At 43.8% G+C, this 16,734-nt stretch overlaps 1 protein-coding gene across 1 annotated transcript; it reads right to left on the bottom strand.

The window, feature by feature from the left end:
- Nucleotides 1-539: 539 nt before the first annotated feature.
- Nucleotides 540-12,597, bottom strand: Mefv (MEFV innate immuity regulator, pyrin). Its single transcript, XM_048789271.1, has 10 exons — nucleotides 11,815-12,597; nucleotides 9,153-9,962; nucleotides 7,277-7,623; nucleotides 6,750-6,845; nucleotides 5,199-5,429; nucleotides 4,747-4,769; nucleotides 3,281-3,396; nucleotides 3,084-3,116; nucleotides 2,703-2,735; nucleotides 540-2,544 (listed from the first exon to the last, which is right to left on the bottom strand). Exons 1-10 carry the CDS (start codon nucleotides 12,329-12,331, stop codon nucleotides 1,997-1,999), a joined length of 2,754 nt encoding a protein of 917 aa, XP_048645228.1. The 5' UTR covers nucleotides 12,332-12,597; the 3' UTR covers nucleotides 540-1,996.
- Between the last annotated feature and the right edge of the window lie 4,137 nt (nucleotides 12,598-16,734).

Here is a 16,734-nt window from a genome sequence, read left to right as displayed (position 1 = left end):
TAGTTTTCGGCAGACACAACATCTTTGTTTGTATGTGGTGCTGAGGATCGAACCCGGGCTGCATGCATGCCAGGCAAGCACGCTAACGCTTGAGCCACATCCCCAGCCCTCATGCAGAATTCTTTATGGAAAAAAAAATGGAGTGTTGTTTTGGTAGCTGAAACTGAGACATAACATTTTGCCTTGTAGGTATATTCACCATAGAAAATATGTGCTGAAATTTCACAGTGCTGCCAAGTATGGCATCTGAACAACCTTCAGTGGAGAAAATGATGATGCTCTTTATATACAATAAGAAATATCACTTTCATTAGAAGAGCAAATGCCGATTCTTGATCAAGAGAGCAGGTATAGTGTTTGTTTATTTTGTATCAGGTATGGAAAAAAAATTGGACCACTACATGCACTTTCCTGGAAAGTTGAAAAGAAAGAGGGACCAATTTTCTTTAACATTTAATACTTACTAACAGCAGAGACACTGTAATTTTACTCAAATAATCAAATACATTTTTTTTGCAACAGAAAAAAAGAAAACAATGTTTATAATGGGGTCTGTTTTATTTCACAGCCTGTAGATTATGTATGTTGCATCATATGTATGTTACATACATGGCAGGTATGTAAAATGGTCCAGAGGTTTGGAAAACACTTTGGCAGAACAAGCAGTTTCATCTGTCAATATCAATATAAATTGAAGAGAAATGAACACATGTGTCCACACAAAAATGTAAACAAATACCAGCATAATTTATATCATAGCTGAAGAGTGGGAATGACCCAAATGTGGTATATACATATAGCGGATTTTAATTTGTCAATAAAGAGGAATAAAGCACTGATACATGTTACAAAAGGATGGATGTTGAAAATGCTATCCTAAGTGAAAGAAACAGTGACAAATTATATCAATCATGGGGAACAGCACAGTGCTCGTGAGCTGTGTGGGCACGTGGATTCCATAGGTGGAATAAACTCCACGCGGAAAGCAGAGGGTGTGCTTGCAGGCTGGGGTCCTAATGATGGAGAACCTGTGGGTCCAGTCTAGACTGTAAGGGTGAAGATAGAGGAGTTGAGATAAGAGGAGTTTGAAGTTTGATCTTCATTTGAGTTTTTCTTCTTTTAAAACTATTTATTTAAACAAATTTTTAAAAAGAAAAAATATTTATTTATTTTAAGACAAGGTCAAATTGTTAGCAGCCAGGCCTCGAACTCCTGGGCTCAAGTGATCCTCCTGCCTTAGTTTTCCAAAAGCTGGTTCTACAAGTGTGAGCCACCATTTTTCTTATTAATCCTTTTTCTTTACATCTCTCTAAATGGGGGGGGGGTGAGTTGGGGGACATATGTAACCAGAACATCTACTATTACATAAGCTCACAGATTTTCTGATAGAAACCAGTCAGAATAATTTAGCACTTGGAATATGTATTAAGTGTTTTTCTACTGTAACAGCATCATCTCTTTTATGGTAAGCAGTAGGGGAATGGGACCCCACTGTGATCATCTGAGTATCAGATGCAATTATGATCTAATTAATTTATTAGGTCCACTCAATACTCTTTTAAGAATCATACATAGTTCATTAACCCAGGTACACATGTACTTTTGTAACAATCCAGTCTGCTTGGTTTTCTATGTTCTCAAGACAGGGGAAGACTGAAAGAGGGACATATCCTTGCCATGAGGTGGAAAAGGAGAGAAGAATATTAGAGTGCAAATTCATCCAAGGACTTAACATACAATGGCCATGTACTTTCTTCTCTGATACCCTCTGTACATCATTGGTACTTTGATATCTTCATCCTTGATTTGCCAGTATTTGCATTCCTAGTTTAGTTCTGCTGTGATTTGGCAAGCAACTTGGACAAGAGGACTATTTTTTTAAATTCATTACATTCCCTGCAGTAACTGGCACCCAGTGGGTATATCATTAGTGACTATTGAGTGCATGAGTGCAAACACAGGCAAAGAGCTGGAATTGAAATGCAGTGTTGGGCAGTCAGTGGGGCCCCTGGCCACTCACTGGGCAGATAGTCAGAGGACCCATATTCTTCCCTCCATCATGTTTCCCAGGGCAGAAGATAGGTTGAAGGGGTCCAGAGGAAGAGAAACCAGTAAATATGTAGATGTGCGATCTAGCTGTTACATTATAAAAAGAAATATCTCCCTTCTTCCAGTCCAGGAAGATGCCCACACGCCTGGGGGGCTTTCTCAGTTGCAGACGGGTTGGAGGACAGGTAGAGGCCAGGTACTCATTTTGCTTCATCATCACTACCCAGTAGCCATTCTCTGGTGACAGAGTCATGCTTCCCTTCCTGCACACGGATGCCTCGCACACTCCCAGGATCCATGCTGTCTTATCTCCAACCTCCACCTCCCAGTAATGGCAGCCAGAGAAGAAACTGGGAGAACCCAGGGTGATGCAGTTATCGAATCTTTCTGGGCTGTCAGATTGCCGCTCATCTTTGTTTCCAAGTCTCACACTTTTCATGTCATCAGAGAAGACAAGGTTGGGGTGGGCAGTTGCTGGATCCAGGATTACACTAGCTGTGGAGAGAATACTAAGCTGGGGGTGTGTAGGCAACATCCCCTCAGGTTCTCCACAACTCCAGGAAACAGGGAAAGGGCTGCTTTTCTAGATTGTCGTGGAGGACAGACAGGGACTCAGCAGGCCAAGGCCACTGGCTTTGACTTTGGACACTTACCAGCATGTGCCTGAGCAGCCATCAGTTCTGTAACTACAGAGGAGAAAGAGGAGAAAGCGTTCTGAGTCTCCCCATTCAGGGGGCCTGAATTACACTGTTTCCACAGGAAAGACAAATATCCCCTTGCTCCAAGCTCTGAATCCTATTCTTGGGTATAACCCGAGGCCTCCCAGACACACATACCCACCTGGGAGACTGGTCTGGTGGGCTAATTTGACTATGAGGCAGGTACAAAGGACTGTGCAGAGCTGTGAGGCCTACCACAACTTTTCTCCCACCTTTGTTTCAGGTGTTTTTCTCTCTTCTAAACAATGCCCCTAAGCCCATAAGGAACTATCACAATAATCCCTGGTCAGCACACACTTCCACCACCACACTCACCATCGAACATTTCCATTTCTGATCGCAGTGTTTCTAAAAAGGGGGAATGGGAGTAGAGAAAGGTTTCAGTTAGGTCTGCTGTCTAGGAACAGATGAGGAGAAATTGAAGGCAGAGTCAGAAAGGCCTTGGGAAATGGAGAAGAGAGGATCCTGGGAAGGAAGTGGAGCCCCTTTCATCTTCCTCCAAGCCCACCTACCTATGAAGTACCGTGTGCTCCTCTCCATAAACTCTGCTTTCTGATAGAGCAGTTGTATCTTTTCTTTCACTTCTGGAGGAGCAGCCCATGGCTCAGGGACAGTCATCATCTTGGCCCTAGAGACAAGAGATTGTTGGGCAGAGAGGACTGAAGCAAGGGGGTGGCCTTGGTCCCCATGAGCTGGAAGTGAGGTGCAATCTTCATGGGGCACACCCAGCCCAATCTGTGCTATGCAGAATCCTCCTTGGACTTAGATTTCTGATATTGGTCCTCAATTTTGGCTGCAAATTGACATCTACTGGAAAGTTTAAGAACCACTGATATCAAAATCACAAGTGTAAATAGAGGCCTTAAAGTGGTATTGATATTACCAGAATTCAGACTGCTAAGTCAAATTAATTATATTTCTATATGTTTTGTATTGAAATAGAAATAATAGATAAAAACCCAACTATAATGTAATACCATCTCATAGCTATTAGGATGGCTGTTATAGAAACATCAACAATTGCAAATAACAAGTATTGGCGAGGATGTGGAGAAATTTTAAATAGGATGACCACCAACTGACAAGTGGGGAAACAGGGTGTGATACCCAAATATAATGCTGTATTATTCTGGCATTAAAAGGGATAAAATTCTGACAAATGCCACAATATGGATTGACCTGGAAGGCCCTATGTCAAGGGGGAGAAGCCAAACACCAAAGGTCAAATACCATATGATCCCATTCACATGAGATTTCTAGAGTAGTCAAATTCATAAAGACAGAAAGCAGAATGGTAGATGTCCAGGGCTTAAGGAGGAGAGTGAGGAGTTAGTGTTTAATGGCATGGCATTTCTGTGTGGGGAGGTGAAAAAATTGTGGAGATAGATGGTGTGCTGTGTGTGCAAATGCAAATGCACTTAATGCCACTGAACTGTACACTTAGAAGCGGTTAAGATGGTAAATTTTATGTACCACAAAAGATTTTTTAAAACCCTTCTAATGCCTTGGTCCCACTCTCAGACACCTGGATCTATGTGGTGTGGCTGTGGATACCAGGATCTCATAAAGCTCCCAGGCTGGCTCCAAAATGCAGGCTCCTCCTTGTTCCTCTCCCCTTCCCTGCCTGATGGGCTTTGCCCACCTCTAAAGTGGCTCCTCAGAGACTCTTGGAAAGTGCTTCCCTCCTTGAGGTCATAGGTGGCTCTGCAGGGGCAGTTTATGTAAGGTGGATTTCATGGGACACAGTTCATCTGGGAGTTTTCTCAGGAAGCCACCATCTTGGTTCATCAGGACTAGGCTCAATTAATCTCCTCAGTCTTCCATTCCATTCCTTCCCTCCTGTCCAGGCTCTGGTAGCCCCTGTGCAAATCCAGGAAGGCCCCAGGAATCTGCAGGCTTCCTAGGTCCCACCTAGAGTTGTCTTGCCCGAATGCTTCCTGCAAGATACCCCAGGGGACTCCACAGAACCTGTCTGTACCTGTGCAAGGTGACTCCGATGTCCTAGGAGAGAAAAGAGGGAAGCTCTCCATTACCAGTCTCCTAGAGGCTGTGCTGACTCCTAGCCTCTGTTTCTGGACTCCTAGATTTTAAGCTGCTCCCTATCCTTACCAGACTCTCAGCTCTGGAGTATCAGTAAGCTGGAATATTTCTCCTCAGTCATAATTCTAATCACTTGGTGGCAGCCCCACTGCAATGCAGTGGAATTGCACTTAAGCCTTTCTCATCTCTTCTGGGCAATGCCAGGGTTACTCTGAGCTCCTTAGAGACCTTGACAGAGGGGAGCCCGTGGCATCATGGGTCACCAAGACCATGTCCCACCCAGGCCTCAAGGGCCTTACTCCCTGGCTTGGGCAGAGCAGATGGGAGTGATGGGAGCCTGCATTCCTATTGGACACTGGACAGGGGAAGGCCAGGCCCAGATGCACTCACTTGCATGATCTCCCATTCTGACTGGCTTTGCTTGGCTTCCAACTCCCCAATCAGCTCATCGAGGCGGGAGATGTGCTGGGACACCCGAGTGCCAAAGGTCTCTCTGACCTGGCCAATGGTCTGGCCCAGCTCCTCCGTCCAGGTCACAAATAGCTGCTCCTGCTGCTCCAGAAACTGGCACAGCTGCTTCATTTGGCACCGGATCCTCTGCTTCTGGGTTTCAGTTTGTTTCTGGGGAACAGAGAAGAGGGAGGTATAGAGATCTATATTATGGGTGAACATGTGTATTCAGAGAGTCCCTAGAAGCCCACCTTGGGGACCAGAGCAGGAATATTATCTGGAACCTTCCAGAACCTTCTAGAACAAGGGCTAGCTCTTGTAAAGTGCTCTTATATCGAACATTATAGGTTCAATTGTTTCCCCTCTAAATTTATATATAAATTTATCCTAACCCTAAAGTACTAAAGAATGATTTTATTTGTAGGTAGGGTCCTTGCAGATGTACTTAATTAAAATGTAATCATATGGACTAGGGTGGGCCCCTAATCCAGTATGATTATGTCCTTATAAAATGGGAACACTCAGACACAGACACACACATAGATAGAACACCAGGTGGGAAGATGGCCATCTACAAGCTGAGGAGGGAGGGAACCAATGTTCCCAACCAACCTTGATTCCAGACTTCTGACCTCTACAACTGCATGAGGCAATAAATACCTGTGTATAGTGGCCATGGGAAACTAGGACACCACTGCCTTGAAAGCCAGCACAAAAATGGCACAGGCTGTGGGGTCATAAATGGTCAAGGCACTGACCCCCATACCATGTTCCAGGGTAGGGGCCTCTCCCCTCCTCCAAAGTGCTGGAGCATAGGCAGTCTCAACAGTGGTTCTGAATGTGGGTATCCATCTGTTTGGATGTAGGTGAATTTGGCTTCCATGACTGTTGCACAGGGTCCGTGGAGACAGCCCCTCTCTGTCGAGGTAGTTTACCTCTCTAGGGACAAACTTTCCCTTGAATACCATTACCTTCCTGCCCCCGAGGAGTGCCCATCCTTTTACATTTTTTTTGAGAATTTTAATATATATATATTTTTTTAGTTCTCGGCAGACACAACATCTTTCTTTGTATATGGTGCTGAGGATCGAACCTGGGCCGCACGCATGGCCAGGCGAGCGCGCTACTGCTTGAGCCACATCCCCAGCCCCCATCCTTTTACATTTATTTTTATGTGTTTTTTAGTTGTAGATGGACACAATACCTTTATTTTGTTTACTTATTTTTTTAAAAGTATTTTTTTTCAGTTGTAGGTGGACACAATACCTTTATTTTATTTATTTATATGTGGTGCTGAGGATCAAACTCAGGGCCTCTCACGTACTAGGCGAGCACTCTACCGCTGAGCCACAACTGCAGCCCAGGACTGCCCACTTTTGCTGCCCTGTGAACCAGAACAGAATCTTGGGGACCCCTGCTCACTCCTTGTCCCCTACCTCCTTCTGCAGACATGAAGAGGCAAGGGCTGACCATAGGATGCACCTGGCTTACCAGGAGGCTCTCTGTCTTCTTATCCCCCTGGGATCTCTGCTCCTCTCCAGATTTCCTCAGCTCCTTCAGATGCTCCAGCTGCTTCTGAATTTTCTCCTGGAGAAAGAGTACTTCTTGAGATACTTACACTTGGCTCCTGTCATCCTTAGCTGGTGCCAACTCTAGCAGGGTGCCAACTTTGCTTCCAGGGGCAAAGCTAAGGGTGCTGCAATCAAGAACATGAAGAAGGGTGCTCAGGAAAGTGGAAGACTGAACCTGTTGCCAAGGAAAACAGAGCCAAGAGGTGGTGACAGAGAGTCCCAGTGACTCCCTGAGAAAGCCCCTGGATCCAGTCACACCTGAATCCCAAAAGATCCCCTTGGACTTCCCAACAACATAAACAGGCTGATTCCTTCTTTGCTGTCCTGATTTGTATAGTTTTCGCCGCACACAGCCCAAGAGTACTGGCTTATGCACCCATATCCCTGAGTGGTTAGGAAAATGAAGCAAGGCCCAAGATGTCCAAGTTCCAGGTACAAAGCACCTACCCTGTATTCCAAGGCAGCCTCCTCAATGGGGCGTACCCGGTGACCTTGGTGCTCCTGACTCAGCCTGCAGATGAGGCAGATGGGCTCCCTGTGATCCTCACAGAAGAGCAGCTGCACCTGCTTCATGTGGCGCTGGCACTGTGGCAGGGGCTCAGGGCTCAGGCCTCCAGAGCTGTTCTTGTTGAGTGAGGCCTGGCACTGCTGGCAGCTAGGCAAGTGACTTCTAGGGGTCTTAGGCTCCCCTGAAGCAACTGGGCAGCTGCAGGAATCCAGCACACAGGTACCAGCAAGCAGATCTCCTTTTGGTGTGTGGCAAAGGGGAAATGCAGCCTTGTCCTGTGGCCTCCCTGGGGACATGGCAATGGAAAAATCTCCTGAGTGGTCAATCCAAGTTTATGAGAGAGTGAACCTGTGCCGAGGACACCTGAGTTCTCAGATCTGTCCACTTCCTTGCACATCTTTCCCTGCCTTCCATTCAGTGAGGCAACCAACAGACCCCTGGAACTGAGAACAAGGGCTAGGCCTTAGGTTCTTTCTGGTTCTTGGGATTCTTGGGCATTCATTCTAAGAAAGCCCCACATCCCTTTGCTACAGATTTTTCTGCACAGATATGGGTCTAGTGGGTGAAACAAGAGAGAGCAAGAAATCCTGGACAGTATTTGCTTTGCTACTTGAAACCTCTCCAGCTGCCTGTAACTTGTGGGGGATGTGGTGCCTTTCTTGTGGACAGACTCCACATCTGCTGCAGAGTGCCTGGAGGCTGGAATGTGTTGTGTGAAGGAGCAAACAGATCACTGCTCACACTCAAGTTCAAGAAGTACTAAATGAAAGCAAAGAAGGGGACTTTTTAAGGCTTTGGGGCATATATTTCACCATGAAGAATAAGTTATGAGTAGCTCTGAGACAGTAGCAGTAACTCCATAAAAGCAGAAATGACAGGAGACACAAGAAGAAATAGGAACATATGCAATACATAAGTCTGTCTCTCCCCCCACTCACTGTCCCAGGAATTCACATCATATCTGTAAACAAGACTTCTAGTGACCCTCAGGAAACACATCCCCTCCTCCCTTGTGATAGAATTGATGACTTCCTCCAACCCTAATAACCCCAGATTCTTAGCCTCCCTTGCAGTCAGGAGTGATGATCTGAACATATTCTAGCCAAAGGGATGAAAAGGAGGTGTCCTGAGCAACCTCTAGAAATTTCTAGAAACCTTCCCTAAGTGATGCTATTCCCCTGGGCCCTTCCATCCTGCTGCTTAGAATGAGGATGTCACCATCTGAAACCATGAATTTCAGAGCAAAGCTGGTAAAGTTTGGGGGTCTGGCCCATGTATCTGTCACAGACAAATGTATGTTACTGTGTGTCATTTGTGCGAAACAAGAACAAAGTTTGTGTTGCTTAAGCTACCATGATTTGGGGTTTTCTGTTACTCATGAATAAACATAATCCTGATGACTAACTCCTCAAAAAGAGAGACCTATGGTTTTGGTCAACTGCTCTCCTTCTTGCCCAGTGAAAGAGAAATGGTAGAATCAAGTCACATCACAAACAGCCCTGGGTATTTGTGGGAAGGGAATATTTTTATCCAATTTTCTCTGGATCCTCAATCTGGGGCCCATGAAGCCTGTACATGCTAAAGAAGAATTTGTGAGGGTCCAAGAACAAGCTGAAATTTGATGCAACATTTTGTGATGATGTGTGCATATACATGTGCATTTTCAGGGTTTATGAACTGCAAAGATACCCCAGAAGGTATCCATGAATCCTCTAGTGATATCACTGTAGGAGGAATAAAAAGAAATTCAGGAGGAATACCTTTATAGGCCACCATTCCTAAGGATGTCAGATCTTCCCAGGGATCCCTTTTTACCTGAAGACGAAGGTACTTCTGGATTTGAGGACTCATGGAACACACGGTCTTTCATCTTCTCCAGGGTCTCATGGGTTGCTGGTCCTCCAACTCCATGCTCCTCCCAAGGTGATATGGATTTCTCCTCTCCTGCCAATAATGCATTGCATAGTGTGTTCATGACTGTTTTCTCTTCTAGGACCCTGGAATGCTCTGGGTTTGTGGAGCCCTTCTCCAGAGCCATAGTAGCCTCTCCATCCAGAATGACTCTTCCCCTGGGGCTGGCTGCTGAGTCTGGTTTTGCATTTTTCATTTTCTCAAGAGAAGTCAGAATAGTTTCTGCATTTGAGGATTCTCTGTCTTCTGAAGGAATGATAAATTCAAAACTTCTGGGTCGTGGCTTCACTGAATGTAGATATACTTCAGATTTCTTGGATTCTTTCCTTCCTGGAGCCCCGCTGGATAACCCCTGGAGTCTTCCTGCAGAGCTGGCATTCCTGCGGAGCTGGGCACTCTTCCTAATCTCCTTTTCCCCTGGCAGCTGGGCAATGGCCAGGCTTCTTTTGGAGGGCAGCCCTGTGCTCCTGGCCAGAAGTTTTCCCTGCACGTCCAGGATCTCAGGGCCCTTCTGATCCCTCCGTTTGCTCTGAGACTTCTTCTGGGGCCCCCTCCCTGCCTCATGCTGGCTGGACGGCAGGCTGGCTGCCCCCCCACCATTTTGCTGCTGCCCATCACCTTCTGGGCCATCTGGTTCCTTCTGGCTCTTGAGCTTATTTTCTCCAGGAGAAGACACTGTGGATGTGTCGGTGCCACTGTCTTGTGCTGGATATTCTGAAAAGACAAACCAGATGCAAGAATGAAGTTGTCCCACCCTGAGGGCCGAGGGTTAGTGGGTGGAAGAGAGAGAGGGGATCCCATTCAGCATCACAGAAGGCAAAGTGTTGAACATGCTGGACAGCAGTATTCCAGTACCACTAGTAAGAACACTCACATGATCTGCTGTGTTTTTCTCAATACTACTTTTCAAACTTTTTAAGCAGAAGAATTTATTTCAACTAAAATCTTACATAAAACTCCAAAACACAGAGAAATAAAAAACTATGGTTTATTGGTATAAGATTGTGTTACTATAGATGTACAATATTCACTTTATGAAATCAATTAATAAAAAAGAATTAAGGTATTTGGCACAAAAATTTGAAATCAGAACTTATAAAAGAGCCTGTATTTTTCTTTTGTTGCATAAATTAAAGAAAATCCTAATTCACACAGATAAGTATAAATGGTGATTTTAAAAAAAGTTTGCCTAGAAATTTCAGGATACTGTTAACTATTTATAAATGATGAGAAAGCCTTACTTATAAGGTCTACATAAGGAAATAAAGATAATATGTACTCAGCACCTTACTTTTGGCTTGAAGAAGATTTTATCAAAATTAAAGTTTGTTGGGGGCTGTGGGTAGAGCAAGTTCTTAGGAGCCATAAGACCCGGGTTTGATCACCAGCACCACACACATGCACAAACACAAATTTAAGTTCTTTATAACAGTTTGCTGGTTGGCTTTCTTGAAATATTTAAGTTTCCAAAACTGGCTCATGAACAGGTAAGAAACCACAAAGATGCTAATACTCAGATTTTAGAACATGAGAAAGTAATTTAAAAATTCTACTCATTAAACTCTACCAGATCATATTATAGTTTAAGTTCTATTACTCTTTCAAAGATTAGAGAAATTTTATGTCATTTAAACTGTCTTCCTCATAGAAATACCTGGAAGGGATTTCTGATGTAGTCTTGAAGTTTAGAAATAGAGGAAAAATTCAAACACCAAAAAGTATTTCTTTAAACCAATCATGTATTAGGCCTTCTCCTATCACAAAAAATCTTTAAATGTAGAAATCAAATAGGCCACATTATTAGATCATAATAAAATCAGAAAGTTACTACAAAAGAATAGCAGGAAGAAAGCAAGAGAGAAAAGGAAAAAAGGAAGAAGTAAAGAGAGATGGAGATGAATTCCTCTTGAGAATTTTTTTAAAACCCTGTGTTAAAAAAGGGAATTAGCTGGGTGCTGTGGTGCATACCTGTAATCCCAGCTTGGAAAACTGAGGCTGGAGGATTGTGAGTTCAAAGCCAGCCTCAGAAACTTAGTGAGGCCCTAAAAAACTCAGTGAGACCTTGTCTCCAAATAAAATTCAAAAAAGTGCTGGGGATGTGGTTCAGTGGTTAAGCAGCTCTGGGTCCAATCACTGGTATAAAAAAAAATAGAAATTAGGAACTGAAATTAGGTGGATAGCAATGAGACTATTATGCACGAACCTTGTTGGCATGATTGGTTTGCATACCCTTCCTGCTATCCCAAAGATACCTGTCTGCAAATGAGTGCTAACTGCAAATGGATTGAAGAGTTCTCCAAGAACAGGTACTCCAATGCTCTTTCTCCTGATTCTGACCTAGTCAGAATCTCAATCTTTTTTTAGAGCCATTAATAATCTGAGGGCACTTTACCAACCCAGCTACAGAGGCCAGAGAGGGACAGGATGTGATTGACCCAAGTTGCCTAGGCTGCGGTAGATCAGGGTCTAGTCTCAGGCCAGAGAACTTTGGTCTGAAGGCAGCTTCCCTGCTCCTGCCAGCAGCCAGCAATCAACACTGAGCCAGGATGGGGCCTGGACCACTTACCCTGGCCAGTGGCCTTGTGCAGCTCTTCTGCCAGGAGGCGCTGGTTGATGGCACGCAGAACCTTCAGGGTCAGTTGTACAGCGTGTTTCTCCCCGTAATGGATGATCAATAGGTTGGCCAGCTTCACTGGCCTGGCCATCTGAAGATGGCCCCGGGGGATCCGGGAGTGCTCCTTCTCCAAGTTGGTATTCTGCAGCTTGAACTTGAACTTCTCGAAGTCATAGGGCACCAGTTCCTCCAGGGTGTTCAGCAGATGGTCACTAAGGGTCTTGTCCATGGCGCTGATCAGAAGAGACTGGAGCCAGCTGTCTGGTTTTTGGTAGTAGAAGCAGCCCCCTGATCTGGAACCTGAGGATGAGGAAGTAGCAGCTTGTGAAATAACTGAAAGGCTCAGGAAATGCTTGGTGTTTTCGAGGGAACTGAGATTCAGGATGAGGGCGTGGCCAGTGTCTAAGCTGTGGCGTCCTCGCAGACTCAAAGACTTGTCCAGTGCAGAAGGTTCCATCTTGCCATCCATTTGGTGCCCAGACTCTCAGCTTCACTCCATGATAGATGGCAGAGAGGTGGACAAGTCTATCAGGGAGCCTCTGGGGTTGGAGTCCAGACTCTGCATCTGTTTTCTCTTGCTCCAGGACCTCAGGATGGAGGAGAGGTGGGGACGAAGAGCCAGGCTGAGGGTCAGCATCTTTGGCCAACGGCTCCTGTCCTGACTCATGGAGTTCATGGACCCTTTGGGGCCAATGGAGAGGGAGGGAGAGGTAGCAGGTATAGCACTGCAAGCTTTTCCCTGGGTGCTCAAGAAAGCTGGTGAGGCTGGAAATAAATATTGAGGTTACCAATAAATATTGTAAACACTATCACCCCAAATACCCTACATACCATAAATACTAAGAATGCAATATTATTCTAAGTAATTTCAGTATGATCATCACATCCAAGAAAGCTAACTTTGTTTTACAAGAATCAGTCCATGATTCAAATTTCCCCAGTTGTCTTGATGATGTCCTTTGTAGCATTTTCCCCCAACTCGGGGTCCAGAGATCATGCACTTTGTTCAGTTGTCTGGTTTTTCTATTTTCCTTTTACCTGCAACATTTCCCCACTTCCTCAGTCTTTTTTCTCTTTTAAGACATTGATTTTTAAAAAGTCTGTTTTTACCACCAGAAGAATGAGAAATTATACTCCATTTATATATGATGTGTCAAAGTGCATTCTACTGTCATGTATAACTAATTAGAACAAAATTTTAAAACTTTAAAAAAGTCCATTTCAAGCAAAACATCCATAAGTTCAGATCTGTTTGCTTTTCTCTTCATAAGTCTGTTAAGGGTAATATCCAAGCACCTTCAAGATCTCTCCCATGTACGAGGATATTTTTTCCTTATGATTAATAAGTGACCTGAGTGTGTGTCTTCTCTTACATTCTTTCACCCAATAGCTTTTGTAGTCATTGAATGTCCCTTCCTAAATCAACTTTCATAATGGTATTTGCAAACAATGACTATGACTGAATTAGCATTATTTGCATATTTTAGTTTAAACTTTCTGTCCACCCCATGAAATTTTTGGATTAAAAATATTTGTGGCAACAGGGGATGTAGCTCAGAGGTAGGGTTCGTAGCTAGCATTCCTAAGACCTTGGGTTCAATTCCCAACACTGAAAAAAAAAAGGATGTTTTGTGGACAATTTAATCTTTCAATAGCATTTATTCTGTGCCAAGCACAGCTTCTTCATAAACACTATCTGCTAAGACCTCTGTGGACCCTGCAGGGTTGGGTTCATCTTCCCACTTGCCACCAGGTATCTGTTTCAGAACTTGCTCAGAAGTAGAATGCAAACTCACTCTGTTAAACCACCTCTCAGCATTGTCTCCCTGAACAGTAGTAGCTTAGTATTTTACTATTTGACACTTCTCATAGATGTCACTTTTTCAACTGACCACTGAAGCTCAGAATGAGCCATCCCACAGGTCAGTTTCAATATCTGACACCTTCCCAGTGTGTGAGCACCTCTGGGTGTAACTCTCCTGGCATCAGGCTCTGATGGGTGTTGGCTGGCAGAATTTGACTTTTTGCCCAATGGTCGTCCATGTGCTTCACACTTCACAGAGTGCTCAGTGCTTCATGTTAGCCCTTGGGTTTGTCACACCTAGTCCAGTGGATCCTAATGAGAAGGAAACCTCCAAACACAACATTCTTCCTAAAAATATGGATGAATTCCAATGAAAATATAGGGTGCCGATAGCAGAAGTTCAAAATCCTCAGGTTAGTCCAGAGGGTGTTGACTGTCTTGCTGCGAACAGTGCCCTGAACCAGAATTTGGAAGGCTGCCACCCAGCATCTCCCAGGTATCCTCCTACTGCTAGACAGAAATGATGAGGTTGTGCAGTGACATGCAGGGTGTGGTAGGTTCCTGGGATTCCTGACCCTATCCTGATGGGTCAGGAACTCCTCTGAACTGAGCAGGGTAAGGAATGGGGGTTTCCAGCCAAAAACAGGATATTTTGCAATTGCAACACCACTTTTTGCAACAGGGGCAATTTTGAGGCAGACTTCTGAAAGGCAACATTTTGATGACATTTGGGCCTTTCTAGATGAAGAAAGGCTCACAAAAGTTGTTTTTGAAGATAGAATTATAGCCCTTGTAATGTATTTTATTTGATTTAGCAGTAAAAATTGAGTGATAACAGGGTCTTTTCTTGCTCTTTTTCACCAGATGTGTGACTCTGTTTGGAGTTAACATGATAAATCTAAATTCAACACGCCTGTTCAAAAGATCTGCCTTCTGCTCATATTCTAAGCAATGCACTGCTCAGACAATCTGACCTTGTCACTTTCTATGGCATTCATTTCTATATCATTTTAATTATTTTTGTGGTGTTGGGTTCAAACCCAGGACCTACACCTGCTAGGCAAGCATTCTACTACTGAACAATATCCCTAGCCCCATTTTAGGATTTTTTTTTCAAATGAATATTATATTACTTTTACTATAAGAAAAATATAGTTGTTAAAAGTCATTTATAATTAGCTTAGCCTCTAAGGGAATATCTGTCCTATCCCCCAAAGCATCATGATAAAGGAGGTTTATGGTATTTAAATAAAACAACTGTTATTGAGAGAATGGAAAAAAACAGTTGAGGTCATAGAATATTTCTTGTATTGATCTGGAGCTGAGAATAATGAGTCCCACTATGGTTCAAATTCCCCCTCTCATGATATATTTAATTTGGGGATTCTGAGAGGGCAACCATTAAAGTGTAAGGTAATTTCTAGGCCTTGCTTAGAGTTACTCAACAGCTTCTCAAGGGTGAGAAAGCTGGTAAATGCTCTGAGGTCATTCACAATTTATGTACTAGCTGGCTCCTTATCCCAACACAGTTCTTCACTTTAGCATTGAGGTTGTGTTTTGCACAGTGCTTGATAAATAAAAAAATCCAGAACCTAAAAGGTTAATGAGTTTTTTTAATATTTATTTTTTAGTTTTTTTTAGGTGAACACAATATCTTTATTTTTTATTTTTATGTGGTGCTGAGAATTGGACCCAGTGCCTCACGCATAAGCGCACTACCACTTGAGCCACATCCCCAGCCCCAGTTAATGAGTTTTTAAAAGACTAAATTTCTAAATGTTTCTGTGCCAAAAGGGATTAGTCAAAGGTCAAAATATGCCTATCCTGTACAAGGTCCTGGGTTCAATCCCCAGGGAAGAAAGAAAAAAGAAAGACAAACAAAACACAAATTGATACTCTCAAACAGCCAATTCAAAATGGCCAAAACAAAATGGTGGTCTTTAAATATCCAGACCAGGTGATAGGGCATGGGCAAGGGTCCAGAGTTAGGTGGGTATATAGGCCATTCACTGCAGCTGAACCTGACACAGGCTGTCAAAACACAACTACAACTCTCATAGTGTCTTTGATGTAGTAAACAGTAGGCCTTGCATTTTACACAATGCTTTCTTCTAATTTCCACTGAACTCTATAAAGAAGATACTTTAAAAATTTTTTTTAATAGACGAGGAAAGCTTGGCTTAGAGGTGGTGTGACCAACATATTTGTATGGGACCAAAACATAGTCTGCCCCATTTTAGCACTGGAGGGCCCTCATTGTAGGAACTCCTCCCAACCTGAGAAAACTAGAACAGGCAGCCATCTCTGGAGAGGTTAACTAACATGCTTAAAACTTAGCCAGAAGGGACAGTCACCGCCATTCACTTCACTCATATTTATTGAGCACCTGCCATATGCCAGGTACCATTCTAGATACTCTGGGCACAGAAGTGAATAAAACCAAGCCCCTTTCAGAGCTCACATTCTTACAGGAAAGTGTGAACAGACAATAAACAAACATGCTACACATTAGGTAGTTATAAGGAAGTTGAAAAACTATACAAAAGAAACAGTCACGAGCCAAAAGGCTGGGATAATGAAATAAGCCCCTGTGCACAGTAAGCTGTGACCCTTTTGTAGCAGAGCATGTTGCTGCTCTATTCTTGTGCAAGTTTCCACAAACCCCGCCATGAGATCCTGATAAACCCACAGAAGCAGAACTTTTACACAAGATGGAACTGTTACCAGGGGAAAGTCTAAATAAACCCTCCAGCTTCTTAATCAATTTTTAAAAAATCACCAACTTTGGAGGTCCCAGAGTTAGGCATTTATCATATTCACAGCCCAGTTGTGCTATGGCAGTGGGGTAGGGAGCTGGAAGGCCAGAGAAAGTGCCGAGAGATGGCATGTGAGACATATGACTTATTGGGGAAAAGCTTACAAGAGACTAGCGATTGCTCCAAGGAGAGTTCAGTGGTGACAGATGGAACACACAACACTCCTGTCCCTCCCTCTAGGTGCTTTGCCAAGCAGTGCCTTCTTTACTTCGTGGAGTTTTGTCCAGTGATGCCTGGCTTGATGAGTGACAC

This window comes from Marmota marmota, unplaced genomic scaffold (assembly GCF_001458135.2).
Source record: "Marmota marmota marmota unplaced genomic scaffold, marMar, whole genome shotgun sequence".
Lineage (NCBI taxonomy): Eukaryota > Metazoa > Chordata > Mammalia > Rodentia > Sciuridae > Marmota > Marmota marmota.
The sequence above is the reverse complement of the archived record's forward strand: the minus strand, read 5'-3'. Positions and strand labels throughout refer to the sequence as shown.

Excerpts from the sequence above, each read along its gene's own strand:
- Mefv (XM_048789271.1), bottom strand. The coding sequence starts at position 12,331 with ATGGATGGCAAGATGGAACCTTCTGCACTGGACAAGTCTTTGAGTCTG. Across the intron at positions 5,430-6,749 it reads AGAAGACAGAGAGCCTCCTG|AAACAAACTGAAACCCAGAA; the intron begins GTAAGCCAGGTG and ends TCTGTTCCCCAG. Across the intron at positions 2,736-3,083 it reads AGAAATGGAAATGTTCGATG|TTACAGAACTGATGGCTGCT; the intron begins GTGAGTGTGGTG and ends TCTCCTCTGTAG.